General features: G+C 42.2%; 1 protein-coding gene across 8 annotated transcripts in view; it reads left to right on the forward strand.

Moving 5' to 3' along the window:
* LTBP1 (latent transforming growth factor beta binding protein 1) overlaps positions 1 to 17,002 on the forward strand; it is a 416,097-nt gene that overhangs the window by 18,729 nt on the left and 380,366 nt on the right. For all 8 annotated transcript variants that reach the window (XM_054976893.1, XM_054976903.1, XM_054976911.1 and 5 more), the window contains exon 3: positions 3,018 to 3,306. In XM_054976893.1, the coding sequence (XP_054832868.1) occupies positions 3,018 to 3,306 (289 nt within the window). The remainder of the gene's footprint in view (positions 1 to 3,017; positions 3,307 to 17,002) is intronic.

The raw sequence follows: 17,002 nt of genomic DNA on the forward strand, positions 1-17,002 counted from the left end.
GCTGTCACTTACAGGATTTACCATTGTGGTGTGGTGGTTAGCATGTCAGATTAGGGGCCAAACCAGTGCTCAGAGTTCCATGTTTTAAAGATTTCTGCTTTAAAAAAAAATCTGTTATCAGGCATGAAGAGACTTGATTTGTATCAAGACTGTCATGTGAAGGGAGGTGGTTTTAAGCCTTCCCTCTCTACTATTTCCTAATGTAAATGACTCCAGAGAGCTACTATTTGCCTATTGTGATAAAACTCCAGAGAGCTGCTCTTTGCCACATTGGGGCAAACCTACTGCTAGCTGAATTGAAGGGGGCGGGGAATGTTGGTCAAGCACCTAGATTCTACAATATGCGACTTTGGCTTTGTAGGGTCAAAATAGTGCATGTCTGGCTTTGTATGTTTTGGGTTGAATACCCACAGTGCAATTTTTGGTGCTTATTATGCTGCTGTAGTGATGTAATCTTTACATCACTTTGGGCACTAGTGACACATGGCCAAAGTGAACAGCTGACCGTATGTGTCATTCTCTGTGGTGGTCCCCACCTTATGGAATGGGCTACCTAGTTTTCCACAAACAATGCAAAACTGAAGAGGGCTTTTTACTCAGGTAGGAGGGCTGTACTGTAAGGAAGTGGTCTCAAAGAGAAGCATTAGTAAGGGGATAGAGACTATAGATTTTACTACTATGTATTGTCTGTTGCTCTAAGTATGATCCTAGTGTGTAGTTTCTGCGTTGTTCAATATGTCAGTCTTAGAATTGCTTATGCTCTGTTTCAGCATTTCTTTGACTGGATATTGGATTTCTGCTGGTTTGAAACTTTAAAAACATGCATTTATATACCCTATTACAGTGTTTATTGAAATGTCTTTGAATTCGATTGTGACTGTACTGACTCATACTGTGTAATCTGCCTTGAGTCTCAGTGAGAAAGGTGGACTATAAATAATATAAATAAAATAAAAATATACAGCCTGCTTTTCAGAATTGGCAGGCATTTACAGGTACCTGGAGTATTGTGTTCGGTTCTGAAGGCCTCACTTCAAAAAGGACAAAATGTGGACAAATTGTAACGGGTGCAGAGGAAAGCAGCAACCAGGATTATCAGAGGCTTGGAGACCAAGCCCTACGAGGAAAGACTACGGGATTTGGGAATGTTCATTTTGGAGAAGAGGACATGATCACTCTCTTTAAATATTTAAAAGGCTGTCCATTAGAGAAGGAAAGGGAGCTGTTCTGTTGGCATTTGGCAACAGTGGATAGGACTCAAAACAATGGGTTTAATCTATGGGAAGGAAGGTACTAGCTAGATGTTAGGAAAAAATTCAAGTTAAGATAATTCAGCAGTGGAATCAGCTGTTTAGGGATGTGGTGGGTTCCCCCTCGTTGGCTGTTTTCAAGGAGCAGCTGGATGAATAATTATCAGGAATGCTTTAGGCTGTTCCTGCATTGGACAAGGGGTTGGACTAAATGGCCCCTTACAACACTGTGATTTTTCTGTGTCAGCCACCAGAAGCACTGGTTGTAGCGGAGGGGGAGCCTTTATATCTTCTAAATTTGTCATATTTTCCTTCTTAAATAAGATAACATCCTTACAGATATATGCTGTAATGAATGAGGAAAGGTTTGAGTATTTTTGCTGGTATACAGACCAGGCAGCTGAAACATGCAAATTGCCGTATCTGTTTGAATCAGAAGTCAACACACCATACTTTATCTGTTTTATTATATCAGCATACTTTGCTTGTATGATACTGCTTTTTACCCTCTGGAAGTACTTAATTTATCACAACAGGTATTTCCAGGTTACAGATACTTAATATGATAGTCCAGTACACAGAGCATGATTTGGGCCCAAGTACCTGTAAACTGTGGTGTCCCCAACATGGTGCCTGTGGGTACCATGGTGCCTGCTAGCATCTTTCCTGGTGCCTGACAAATATTTATAGAATGTGGGCAGGGCCAGGTGGGGCTTTTGCCTAGCAGGGCTTCTGATTGACCATTGGAGATCTGCTTGGCTGTGCTCATTTTTTTAAAAAAAATATTGCTTCAGTAGCAGCTGCCACTATAGCACAGGGATCTTCACTGTGTGATTGAAAGTATTTCAAGAAAATATTTTAAAATAATATGTTTATTTAAAAAGGCTTCCTGTTAAGCAGAGCTTCTGCCTGAAGTGTTGAAGAGTTACTATTAGAATTATATGTAACCTCACTTCTTGACACATTGTGGTTGGTTCTATCTCTTATGGCAGCCATTTTTTGGTTGGCTCCACCTCCTGTGTCAACCATTTTGTAGTTGTGCCCACCACCATGTGTCAGAATTTCAGTGGAGTCCACAGGCTGAAAAAGGTTGGGACCCGTGCTGTAGCATACCTAAAGAACTGTCTCTCCCTGTATGTGCCCCAGAGAGCACCTCGTTCAACCAGAAAACATCTACTGGTGGTCCCTGGCCCTAGGGAGGCTCAGCTTGTCCTCTGCCAGGGCCTTTTCTGTCCTGGCCCCAGCCTGGTGAAACTCTCTGTCTGAGGACACTCGGGCCCGCCAGGATCTTGTATCATTTAGGCGGGCCTGTAAGACGTAGATGTTCCGCCAGGCATATGGTGGAGGCTAATTTTAGTCCATCATTGCTGAGCCTTCCACCGGTCTCCCTCTACAAGGGGTATGGAGAGTCCACTCACGCTGGCTGCCCCGAAAGGTGTACAGTATTTTATCTTTTGCTGTTTTTATGACTGATTGTAAGTTGTATTTTAATCAATGTTGTACCTCGTCATGAGCCCACTTGTGGGGAGGGTGGGTTAAAAAAATAAATAATAAATAAATTGTTTTATACGCCAGTGAATCTCCACATCACTGTCATCCTGCATAAATAAAAGTAGTTAATATTACACACTATCAGTTTTTAACATTTAACCTCATAACGTAATGTTAAGGGATATGTTTTGCTTGAAAATCCTCTAATGGTTAATTTGTATTATGGAGAGTTTTTAACTGCTTCATTCACTATATTCTGATCATCTTTTCCCTTAGCTAACTGTTTGCCACCATGCCAAAATGGCGGGATGTGCTTGCGACCACAACTCTGTGTATGTAAACCAGGGACAAAAGGTAGCACTTGTGAGGATGCTACAAAGCAAGAAACCACTTCACCTGGGGGACCAGGTCCTGTGATTCCACCATGGCCTATTCCTCAGCGATCTGTTCAGCAGACTTACTCAAAGAAGGTGGAGGTCCAACAAAAGGTCAATCCCATGGCCCAGATGACTTTCACACTCAAGCAGAAACCCTCTGGTGGATTACCGCAACAAGTGCAGTCACAGTAAGTCTTTTTGCCTTACTCTGTTCAGAAAAAAAAGCTTGTGGGGTGGGAGTGGAGTAATTATTATATTTTGCTTATGTTTGGTATCTTATTGTGCAATCCTGGGTGGAATTACTTGAATCTTATCCAACAGATAGCAGTGTGTTTAGATGGGAATAATTCAGCATAGGATTGAATTGATTGTTACTAGCCTTGCGTTCTTTTGGTTTTTGCTTTGAGGTCTTTTGCCTGTAGTTAGAACTAGGAACTCTCTTGATTCTTTCCCAGTGTTAAAGGTGATGTTAGTACTACAGTAATTATTTAAAGTGGATTCCTTACAACTAATGACATGTTTGTAAACTGCAGCTCAATATTCTTCTATGGGAATGCTCCAGTACTCTTGACAGCTGCCTGGTGGAGGATGTAATACTGGCAATAGTGCCAGCCAATCCAGCTCACTGCTTGCAAAAGTTAAACTTACATTGTAGTGTAGTTTTGGTGGCCACTGTTGTGACCTTTGAACTGGACCTTATTTTCACACAACCTAAATTGTTTATTGCTTTATGTGGAGCTGATCTTTGTCATTATAGGATGACTGCCAGTAGCTTTAAAACACAAATGCTCTCAGTGACCATTGCTAGGCAACCGTAGCAGTATTGCCAATGTTCAAGCTTTAGTTTCTGTCATTAAAAGGCAAGGAGACGGGCCTTTTTTGAGCTTTTTTGACCATTGAGGGCAGACTCATTGGGCCAGGCCTGGCAGTAACCATTGTATGACTTGCTGTCATCCAACTTGCATAACTCAGAAAGGCCTGGCTGTGTGCTACTATTCAGCATGTGCCACTACATAAAAGCCAGTGTTGCATAGTGATTAGTTTCAAATAAGAATCTGGGAGACACAGACTCGAATCTCCACTCTAACAAAGAAGCTTACTAAGTGACTTTGGGCCAGTCACACACTCTCAGCCTAACCTACCTCAGAGGATTGTTGGGAGGATAAAATGAAGGAGAGGTGAAGAATGTAAACTGCTTTAGGTGTCCATTGAGGAGAAAGGTGGGGTATAAATAAAGTAAATAAATAATAAATATAACTATAGATGGGGGGCAGATAAAAGATAGGTTTATGAGTGGGTATGAAGAAGAGAAAAAAGCAGGGAAAGGTGAGGATATGAGTTTGCCAGGAGAGAAAGAGAAAATAGTGCGGCAAAGATGATATAGGGGAAAATGAGGTGCCCCTTGTAAGTCTTTGTAGGTTCCCCATTGCACAATTAGGCCCAGGCCAGCATCCAGCACTGCGCAAGTGGGCTATAGTTTTCCCAGGTACAAGCTGCTGAGGGAGTGAAAGAAGGAAAGCTGAAGATGGTGGTGGTAGAGCAGATAGTTTGGCTGGTGGGTGGGAAGGAGAGAAGGCTATGTTGGCTTTAATAAAAAGGAAAGAGGAAGTAATGTGGGAGGGGGAAATAAGATGCCCCCCACAGGTCTTTGTCATATATCTGATAACCAAGTTCCCATCCTGTGTGTATACTTAAACCACCCATTTCAGTAGCATTTGGCCACAGAAGAGATGTTTCTGCAACCATGGAGCAAAGAAAATTGGATAACACTCCTCTGCTTACACAGAAGACTTACTAGGATCATCTTATATTTTACATTTAAAGCTGAGTTCTATTAAAGGGTCTGGATTCATTTTGGTAGTCTGTTTGCCCATTTTTGAGACTTTTGTTATGACTTGGGCAACAGGGTCATGAATAACTGACACCAGTCTTCCTAAATGACAGTGAAATTGCTCAGGATGGGCTTCTCAGTTGTCAAGAATATGGACTTGTCTAATCCCCCCCCCTTTTTTAATGTTATTTTTTTTTAATTAATTTACTTTTAAATTAAGCTTTATAACATACAACAAATAGAAATCAACAATGAACATCAACTGTAACACAACAACTAATCAATAATAGTTTACACGTTTTGAAGAATATGAACATTACAATAACTTTTAAACAAAGCATACATAATATTACCAAATACCAGAAAACTGAGTCAACGTCTGAGCAATTCTTATTTTGGGATGTAAATCGTGCATGTCTATAAATTCAAGAAAAGGGAACCATTTCTCATAGAAATTGGAACTGGCAGGAAAGCGTTCAGCATTGAGAATATTATCATTAATTTTATCCAGGATGAAATGGTCCCATATTTTAGAGAGCCACATCTCTTTAGTTGGCACTTTCTTCAGATTCCAGACTGAAGCTATCGCTGATTTCGCTGCAACTAAAAATATTGCTATAAGATTCCTGATAGCTTTTGGGATCTGTGGAATATTCCATTGGTCTAGAAATATAATTGAAGGTGATAATGGAATATCGTAATTCGTTATCTGTTTTATTACTTCCAATATTTCTTTCCAAAATGTGGCTATCCTTGAACAACCCCACCAACAATGAGAGAAGGATCCTACCTCATTGCAACCCTTCCAACACAGGGGAGAGCAAGAGGATGACATTGTAGACAATCTTTTAGGCGTCAAGTGCCACCTATGAATAATTTTAAACGATTGGAGTCTTACAGAAATTACTTTTGATGTAAATATTGAAGATGACCAGATTTCCTCCCCTAATCCCCTTTTAAAGCCATCTATGCTCATGGCAATCACTACATCCACTTGCAGTGAGTTAATTATTTATAGAGTAAAGTGATATTTTCCAGCTCTGTAATAGCCTTTCTGAGATACGATGACCAGAACTGTACAGTGTTCCAAATGAATGTGCGCTATAGCTCTATGCAAAGGCATTACAGTATTCCACCATTTTATTTTTTATCCCTTTCCTAATAATCCCCTAATAATGCATTGAACTTGTATTTACACTGCCACTGCGCTCTGAGTTGGCATCTTTCATTGACCTATCCATCGTAACCCCAAGATCTTGTTCAGTCTTGTTCTCAGCCCATTCAGATTCCATCAGCATGTATTCAAACTTATGAGTTTTTCTTATAGGTGCTACAGGACTCTTGCTCTTTTCTGCTGCTACAGACAAGACTAACATGGTTACCCATCTTTTTTTTTCTCCCCAAAGTTGCAAAGCGTTTAACCAATATGTATTAAGCTTCTAAAGATAGACAATAAAAACAAATAGAATTGACTCTACTTCAAGGTTTTTAACGTTACCCAATTATAAACTTCAACACCTTATAGACTACAATATCAATTTAAAGTGTGAGATAAAGTGTATTCAGCGTGACTGCACCAGCTTAAGGAGGATCCACAAAGAGTCCACACCTTGTTTGTTTTGTAAAGGTGTATAATACAATTTATTTATAGGTGGATAAAGAGCAATATATACAAGTTTACAGTCCAGAGAGACAAAGTGCTTCGCCTACACCTGGACTTGCAAGAAGCCCCTACCATACTGTACATAGTAACTATATATACATGTAGACACCCAATCAGATACATGCATGAGTTTAGCTGAGTCATTCACTTCATGGTCTCCTGACTCTTAAGTTAACCATCTGACTCTATGTCACCTGATGTGTCTACCTGTCATACTGATCGTTCTGATCTAAAGCCTCTGCACACTGGCTTTTGACACTTAGATATCAACACTCCTCCAAGCCAGTATGAGAGCAGTTTAAGGCATCACGTAATCGTTCAAATGGTACAGCATACAGACTTTTAGTGAACATGTCTGCTATATTGTCACCAGATGTACATCTAAACAATCTTATGAATCTTTGCTCTACAGCACATCTTACATTCAAATACCTGATTAAGATGTGTTTACTGCGTGTTTTGATTCCACCATCTTGGGCTAACTGTTGTGCTGCTGTATTATCCCCATAAACAGCAATAGGTACTGCACAATGCATTTTCATGTCAGACATGAGCTGTTGTATCACTTCCAGCTCTAAGATACCTTGGCTCATGGCAGCGAACTCTACTTCACAAGATGAATGTGCTAACAAAGACTGTTTTAATGTCTTATGTGCAATGAGAGCACCTCCTACAAATATGGCTAGTCCTGTAGTGGATTTACCGTCAGGGCGATCTACCCAACTAGCATCACAAAACATAGTGATCTGCATAGGTTCAGTGGCTTTTAGAACCAAAGAGAAGTTGAGAGTAGCCTTAAGATATGTTAAGACGCGTTTTGCTGCTATCCAATCCCTATGGAAAGGCTTAGCACACCTTTGGCATAGCATGTTTACTGCTTGTGTTATATCTGGACGGCCCCAACATGAGAGATACAAAAGACTGCCCACCAATGACTGATACTGCTGTACATCCTCCCAGGGAAAATCATCTGGCTCCCTGATATACCCTGTAGTCATAGGAGTGGACACACCATGTGCTTCAGTTAATCCATACTCTGAGAGCAACTTTGTAATTTTGTCTCTCTGATTCAGTTGGAAAAAACCGTCCTGGGTTTTTGACACTTGCACTCCCAAATAGTTGGAGATAGGACCCAAATGTTTCACTTTGCAAATATCCTTGGCTATTTGTTTAAACCAACATAATTGTTCTTCTGTTTCATATATACACAATATATCATCTACAAAAATAAGGAGTTGGACTTCTGAACCTCCTACTATTTTTGTAAAAATACAGGCATCACCTTTGCCCTGCTCAAAGCCTGCTGCTTTTAGTGATTGTGACAGGTATTGAAACCAAGCTCGTGCTGATTGACGCAACCCATACAAAGCTCGGTTTAATTTGAGCACCATATGTTTATTTGACACCTCATACCCTGGTATTTGCTCCATGTATAAACATTCCTGTATAGGAGCATGGAGATAGGCTGTACAGACATCAAAATGATCAATGTTTTTGTGTTGAGCCCCTGCCTTACATAAGGCTAATTTTACTGTTTCAGGCCTAACAGTAGGAGAAAATACCTGGTCATAGTCTTGGAATTGTACCTGAGAGAAACCACGGGCTACCAAGCGAGCTTTCCTCTGCACATTACCTGAGGGAAGTAGTTTCACCTTATACAGCCACCTACAACCAATAATATTTGTGTCTTTTGGCTTAGGTACAACTGTAAACACTTCATGGTCAGTCAGAGACTGATATTCGGCCTTCATGGCCTCGAGCCAAGCTTTTTTTTCTTCCCCCTCATAAGTGAGAAGCTCTGAATAACTAGCTGGCCCTTTAGCCAGCACACAGTTTGCTGCAGCTTCAAAACCATATCTTTGAGGTGGGACACCTTTATTAGGACGACTGGACACACGTATAGGAGGACTAGACCTCTATGTGTCCTGTGTTACCTGCCTGGCTGGAGAACTAATCTCTTCTTTCACACTCACGTCCCCCTCTGGACTTGTTTCAGGCATTTCATCGGTAACTGGCAACGCAATCTGGCTTTCACTCTCATACCCGTGAAGCCTTTTCCAACTTGCGTGTTCACATACACTGGCGGACCGGCTATAAGATACCTTTTTGTTTTCATTTGTAAACCTGTAGGCCTTCATGCCACTCTGGTATCCAATGAATATCATCTTAGAAGCTTTTGGGCCCCCTTTTCTGCGCTGTTTTAAAGGGATATGCACCCAAGAAGTCATGCAAAACACCCTTAGTAATTTTAGATTAGGGTCCCTGTTGAAAAGTAACCTAGCCAGTTTGGTGTAGTGGTTAAGAGCACGGGACTCTAATCTGGAGAGCCGGGTTTGATTCCCCACTCCTCCACAAAGCCAGCTGGGTGACCTTGGGCGAGTCACAGTTCTCTTGAGCTCTCTTAGCCCCACCCATCTCACAGGGTGATTGTTGTGGAGTAATAATAACACTTTGTAAACCGCTCTGAGTGGGCATTAAGTTGTCCTGAAGGGCGGTATATAAATCGAATGTTATTAAAAGGTATTTCATTCACAGCACGGGACCACAGGCGATTTACCACATAACAGGCACAGATAATTGCCTCAGCCCAGTAAGTTTTTGGCAAATTTGCATAAGCTAACATAGCAGCCATTTTTTCTTGTATAATGGCACCATGCCTTTCTGCCAGACCATTTTCTTGTGGCACACTTGTACTAGCTACCCTGTGCAATACACCATGTTTGTCACACCAGTGAGAGAATTTTACAGACATGAATTCCCCCCCTTGGTCAGACTGGATGGCCTTTATGTCCAGCCCCAACTGTTTTTGTACCCTTTTTGCCCAAACCTTAAACAAATCAAAAGTTTGAGATTTGTGTTTCATAACATACAGCCATGAGTACCGGCTAAAATCATCCGTTAGGACCAGGGCATAACAATTTTGAGAATGGCTTTTGGGGAATGGACCAATCAGATCCATGTGAATTAATTCAAGTGGCTTTGTAGACACCCGGCCACTTTTCTTAGCTACAGGGAATGCCTTTGTTTTGACTGCTTTGCAAACAGTGCAGTCTAGGAACTCTGAGCAGCTTGACACTTTTTCTCCCTTCAGGAGTGTTAGAGTTTTGTTTATAAACCCAAAGCTAGCATGCCCCAAACGCCTGTGCAATAAATGCACACAATTGTCATGGCTACACTTGTTTGTAACCGTGTCAGCCTTTGCCTGCCTATTTTCTACAATATAAACATTGTTTTTCAGCTCCCCATTCACTAGAACCTTGCCAGCTTTGCTTATTTGACATTTGTCCCCCACAAACCGGACCTCAAAACCCTTTTGGGTCAATCTACTTACTGATAATAGATTATGGTCCAAAGAGGGAACACAATACACAGGTGCAAAGTCCTCCTCCAGAGCTGTAAACCGCAAAGTTCCCATAGCACTCACTGAAAATTCTCTCCCATCTGCCAACAACATGGACTGCAGGTTGCTTTGTTGTAAATTATACAGCACCTCCCCCGATCGGGAGAAGGACTCAGTAGCGCCACTATCCAATAGTCATTGGGAACACGTATTTGCAGTAGATGCAGTGACCAGCCTCGCATGTTCATCCGGAATTCGAGGCTCCTATACACGTCCTTGCTTCTGCTTCTGTTGTTTTCTTCTCCTGTCTGGCCAAAAGCAACGAAGGTGAGAAGTGGAGCCGCAACTGTAACATCTTCTCACGGCTGCTGCTGACAACTGGGTGACCTCCCGCTGCTTGCTAGCAACTCCTCTGCCGTCAGTGGCTGAAACCCCTCGATGGGCCCCTCCGTCTGCTCGTTGCTCCGTCCTTGAATGCCAGCCTCCGTATGTTGAAACACGAGCCTCTTCCTCAAGAAGACGAGATGTAACATAGGAATAAGTGAGTTTATCTGGCTCCAGGCTCTCAAGGCTTGCAATAAGAGGAAAATATACATCAGGTACACTTGATAACAGAATGGATGCCCTATCAGAGTCTTCCGTGGGCTTTCCACGAGCAGCCAGTTGCTGGAAACATTCCGTCAAACTGTTTATATGCTTCTGCATGCTCTCCCCCGGCTTGAGAGCAAGTCTGTAGAGGCGACATGTCAGCATAATTAATGACCTTGCAGATGTTCTAGCATGGATCAGCTTCAAATCTTCCCAAGCCTTTGAACTGGTAGCTGAGTCCCTGATGTGAAGCAATTGGTCATCTCCCACAGCCAGCACGATATGAGCTAAAGCACGCTCATCTGCAATCTTCTCTGCATCATTGGGGGCTGCTGGGGGGTTGCTGACACTTTTCCACAGCCCCTCTCTCTTTAGAAAATGCTCCATACGCAATGACCAAATGGAGTAGTTCACGGAGGTCAGCTTCTCCACCAACACGACCGTACTCTGTGCCATACTTGCTTCTGCACCGGTCTGAGGGAGTTCGTTTGCCTCCTCCTCCTCCTGGTCACTGACACTTTCCACCGCCAATAATTCCTTCTCCGAGGGATCGCGGCCGTCAGGTGCCAACATCCACCACCGACTCAACTGCGTCTCTACTTCAGTAGAGCCTCCTCAGCTTGGCGCAGTCTATCTGGGCCCATAGCCCTGTTGAATAGTGTGTATTCAGTGTGACTGCACCAGCTTAAGGAGGATCCACAAAGAGTCCACGCCTTGTTTGTTTTGTAAAGGTGTATAATACAATTTATTTATAGGTGGATAAAGAGCAATATATACAAGTTTACAGTCCAGAGAGACAAAGTGCTTCACCTACACCTGGACTTGCAAGAAGCCCCTACCATACTGTACATAGTAGCTATATATACATGTAGACACCCAATCAGATACATGCATGAGTTTAGCTGAGTCATTCACTTCATGGTCTCCTGACTCTTAAGTTAACCATCTGACTCTATGTCACCTGATGTGTCTACCTGTCATACTGATCGTTCTGATCTAAAGCCTCTGCACACTGGCTTTTGACACTTAGATATCAACACAGAGAAGATATATATAGGCTTATTATTGAAGAGAAGAGGGCTTTGTGTTCTGGCTCGATCCATAAGTTGCTTTTTGATATTAGGATCCTCTAGCTCTATAATAATGTCTCTTGGAGTATTTTTAGCCTTAGCCACTTTTTCAGAACCAATGCGGAAAGCTGCCAAAATTAGTGGTTTCTCAGACCCTTGCAAGTCTAATAGCTTTCTTAGCCAGCTAGTTAAAGATGAGATTAAATCGTCATTAGCAAATTGGGACTCTTCTGTCCCTCGTAGCTTTAATTTTTTCCCCTCAAAGCCACTTCCAGATTAATTATTCTCAATTGAAATGAGTCAGAGGACTCCAGCAAATTACGTACGTCACGCTGGGACATTAGTGCCACATCTAAAGCGTTATCAACTTTTGCGTTTGTTTTAGTTAATTCCAGCTTTATATCAGCTAACTGGTTTGATAAGGGTTGAATTAACTCAGACATCTGCGCTACCAGCATTTGTAACTTTTCAAAATGTTTGTCAAGGGGCACAGATTGAATATTTACCGCTGCCTCTTCACCGTCGCCCATTTTGACCCTCTCAAAGCCGTGGCTTTGCTGCATGGCAGGAATCGCTTCTGGGGAAGAGACCTGTAAGTTTTCGAGTGTTCTAGTTGGTGATTTTTTCTTCCCCAGTCCTTGCACTCTCATTCCTTGCTTTTTAGAACAAAAATATGCTTTAATTTGCTTAGTTCCAGGCAGGGGGGAGTCGGAGCTCCTTCAACGCGCGTCCATCCACTCGGAGACTGACGCCACGCCCCCCATGGTTACCCATCTTGATCTTTCAACATTAAAAGCATTTAAAGTGAGATCCAGTGGTGTACTGGGTTGAGTGTTGGAATAGGATCTGGGAGACGTGGGTTTGAATCCCCACTCTGGCATGGAAGGTCAGTGGGGGACCTTGGACCAGTCATACTCTCTTAGCCTAATCTAGTTCACAATGTTGTGAGGATAAAATGGAGGTGAGGAGAATGATGTAAGCTGCTTTGGATCCCCATTTGGGAGAAAATGAAGAAAACCAGTAGATGAAGAAGAGAACCAGAAATGAATGAGTTGCATTGGAAAGCTTTTTTTTTTTTTTTTGAAAAAAGACTGCAACGCGTCTAAAAATCTGCACAGCAAGACAAAGAGGAGGAGCTGTCTGAGTATTGCCAAAAGTCATCTAATCAGTTTTTAAAAGTCAGAATGATTCTGTCTCTGGAATTGTCAGCCACTCTTTGTACTTCTATTTATTATTTTAGATTTTTGTTCCGCCCTCCCTGCAAGTGGGCACAGGGCGGATCACATCATTTAAAAGCCACAGTAAATATCGCATTTCTATAAAAATTTAAAACATTTAAATTCAACCAATGTGGAAGCAGGATGATGGACAACCTAACTGGGAGGGTTCAGATCACTCTCTTCCCTCTCTTCCAGGCCGGTGGAGGCCTGGCCCAGCCTCAACCATATGCCTGGCGGAACATCTCTGTCTCTGAATTTTACTGTTTTGTTTTATTTATTTTTTTAAAAGTATCTGCCTGTTAGGTGCTGTTATCAAAGACTAACACAATCAGAGGAAACTCCATGGGAGAAGCAGTAAAAAGTTACTGTGTAAACAAAGTGATGCTTAATGTACACACTGAATAATGAGAAGGAGACTCTTTGGTGACTTTTTTTTTACTTACTCTGATCTCAGGTGTCGCATTTGAAGCTACACGGGAGTGCTGTTTTTAAACTATCGGCTTCTGTGTGTTCATGTATTTTATAATGACTCTGTTAAGTCCTGCAGTAGATTTCGAGAGTCAACCTTTGGTCTTCATCCAGGCTTTTGATTAAGGGGTTGGATTTTAAACGGTCTGTTTTTATTAACTTTGTTTTTACGCTGGGCGGGGTGTTGTTTAATTCTGGAATTTAATTAATATCTTGTCATGTTTTGTTTATTATTTTTATTTTATATATTTGCTTTCAGGCAGGTTCCTGGAGAGGTGGCCTAAAATATTCTAAATAATTTAATAAAACGCACTATGAATGGGAAGGTGATAGATTGTAGGAGAATAGGTTTGGACAGACTGTGGAAACTTAAGCAACCACCATCCAATAAAGAATTATAGGATTGGGTGATGTGGCTTTTGCGTGTGTGTGTGTGTGTGTGTGCGTTTATAGGATGTGGGCTGATTCTATCCATGTTGCAACTTGATATGTTACAGAAACCCATAGTGATTGTTTTACCTTGTGCCAGAATCACAGATATGGGTGCATGGTAAAACTGTCAAACTATATCACTATTGCATGTAAGCAGAAGCAGTTATGTGAGAATCAACCGTTGGTAACTTCTATGAAGAAGATCCCAGGTTTACTCCCTGGTGTTTCCAGTTAAAGGGTTTTATGTAGCAGATCCATTCAGACACTTGTGTGAAGGGAAGTTTTCCATTCATGTACAGGTTCTTTCCCTTTCATACATTTTCAAAGAAGGGAATGGGAAAACCATTGCTCTCGCATGCTCTAGTTTTTAGGAGTAGGTTCAATTAAAATCAATAAATTTTTATTTCTTTGTGTCATCGTTAGAATTTATGGACTACTCTACCAAGCTGCTAAGTGTGTAATGGAGGATTGAAGACTCAGTTTTCCTTTCAATCTTGAGTGAGGGAAAATGTTTGTCCCTAGATTGGCTGATATATTGAACTGTCTGAAAAACAGTGTCTGTGCTCAGTGATGGAGGCCTACAGAGAAGGCAACAGGATAATACCCTGTTGCACCCAAGCAAGTCAGCAAGTGGAGTATCAGGCTCCCCCGTCTATAGGTTGGAGCTCAGGGCTGACATACCCCCTCAGTCTCCTTTTGGGCCTGAGTGCAGAAAAGCCTCAGATGCATGAGAGGAGGGGTGTTTCCACTTAAACTGGGCCCTCTCACTCCAGTCTAATGCCTCTCCTCCCAAGCTGTGGGAGAGGTGTGAAACATCCTCCCTGGTCCATCTCCATTTGGGCTTTTAAAGGACGGAGTAGGGGTGGAACTTTTGTTATTATTACAATCAAGACTTTTTCTCTGCCAGTATGTGCTGGTACAGCATACCAGCACCTCTTTCTGGCTGGCCCCCCAGTAGGGTGGGACCGGGCACCAATAGCCCCCCCAGTAGGCCGCCTCTCTTCCTTCCCCTCCCCCTCCCCCAAAGGGCAGTTCATCCATCCGACGTGAGCTCCAGTCAGCCTCATTGGCAGCAGTCAGGTCTTCTGGCTGTGCTCTCATCTTCCCTGGCTTGGCCATACACTTTGCCTCTTCATAGGACCAGCTGACATGGTGACTCAGCCGGACTAGTGACTCAGGCACTAGCCCACCTGCAGCTCCTGCTCCTGCAGCGTCTTTAGCTGCTGCCTTACCAGTGCACTGTGCTTACTTATGGGCCGCCTCTGGAACTCTGGAGGCTCCCAGATGTCCCTGTTTGTCATTGCCACTTCCCTTCGGGACTCTGGAGGCCTGAGGCTGGTCCCACCTGCTGCCTTCTCTGCTTACCTCTTTGCAAAGAGGCTAGCCAGAAATAGGTGCTGGTATACTGTACGAGCACATATTGGCAGAGAAAAAGTCTTGATTGTAGTAATAACAAAAGTAATATTTTTTAGAAGATACTGGTACTAGAAGATACTAAGATACTTAGAGGATTTATTCAATATTTCTCTTCCACTTGCAGTGAGATCTCGAACAGATGGTGCTTGCTACTTCCTTGATCCCTTCATTTCCTCTCACCACAAACAGAAGGTACCATAGAAGGAGTATCTATATTCACACCTATACAGAGTTTCCTGGTTATATTCTATATATAATGGAGCTAGTAAAGAAAGTCAGAAGCCTAGAGAAGACAAACAACTGGCCCATACTTGATGACTAGAGTTTGTCTTGTGCCTGTTGTGATTTGAGGAAAGGACGTTTCCTCAGAATTGAATTAAATTAAAATGGATTAACACTATTATAATCAATTATAGGTATTTTTTAGGTATTTGTTAGTTCATTCATATTCATGGTGTTTAAGCATGTGCAGATGTGCTCTATCTAGCTAGCATTGATGATTTATATTTTGAAAATTCTCTAGTCATTTCCCAACTTGATTCAGACCTTGCGGCTCCCATGTATTTCTGGCATTCTGTGATAAGAGGGGAGAAGATACTGGCAAACAACCCAGTCTGTAGTTTTAGCATTCCAGGCAACGAGGGTCTCTTCTGAGTTGCTACTAAAACTTCTGAAATACCCCATAATATTGTGGGAACCAGTAGGATCAGAAAGCCTCTGAATATGAACCATCCGGATAGATTTGCCACTCTTTTGAAGGCTTCAGCAGATAATGATCAGACCATGACAGAGTTCCATGACTGTAAACCAGATCACAGAACCATAGATCCAATAGATGTCTGGCCTTTCTCATGTGTTGTGCTCAGTAAAACTAGGGACTGTCCCATTGTTGTTATGGAAGACATGAAGTACTGGCCTGGCTCAACATGGTGGGCATGGTGTGAATATTGCAAATCACAGGACAGTCAACCTTGGGGTTTCCAACACCAACCTCAAGACCACTTACACCAACTTGGCCTGGAAACCCTCCTGAGAGCTAAGTGGATGTGGGAGCATATAATCAAAGATGGCCATTATCTGCACTATGAATCTATGGAGAGAGTCTCCAGGCCGTCTATCCAGCTGTACTGCACACATGGTGGGAGATGATATCTGTCTGCTGTAATGATCCATACAGTTATACATGCAAGTCTATACCTCTATCAATTCATGGAGTGTTTAGATCTTATTTCTAAGAAACGTGACATTAACCAGCATCAAGGTTGAGATGGTAAGAATATCAACACCTAAATGCTATAGAATTGCTCAGAGACTAGACATTGGACAAGTTTATCCACGATCCCTCCTATGCCATTCAACACTCCCATGCTTGCTAGCTAACCACTGGAATACCAAAACCAACCAGTGAAACTCTAAATGTAGCACCCACTACAGCCCCCTCTTTTGTTCTTTTCTATGAAAAGCTCATCCCACTAAAGTGGAAAAATACAAACAAAAGAAACCATTCCAAGATAAAATAACCATAAAGGCTTGCCAAATGACACATGCTGGAAGGATGAAGTCCTCTGGTGCTGTCCAGTACTGCCTTGGTGGCAATGCCAGATAGATAAGTAAAATCTTGGATGGAAAAGCTGCTTACTATACCAGTGCAGTGCACAAAAGATCTTAGTCCCTGGTCATGAAGGTAAGTCTTTGTTCCACACTCAATCATTGTAGGTCAACCGAACCACTAAGCCTGAAGGAGCAGAGAAGAATATACTAATACCTTCCATCCAGTTTGCTAATGAGATACTATGAATTGGATTCAAAGTACCACAAGCAGACCTCATCTAATGGCCTTGGATCCAGACCAAGCA

Source organism: Eublepharis macularius, chromosome 1 (genome assembly GCF_028583425.1).
Source record: "Eublepharis macularius isolate TG4126 chromosome 1, MPM_Emac_v1.0, whole genome shotgun sequence".
Lineage (NCBI taxonomy): Eukaryota > Metazoa > Chordata > Lepidosauria > Squamata > Eublepharidae > Eublepharis > Eublepharis macularius.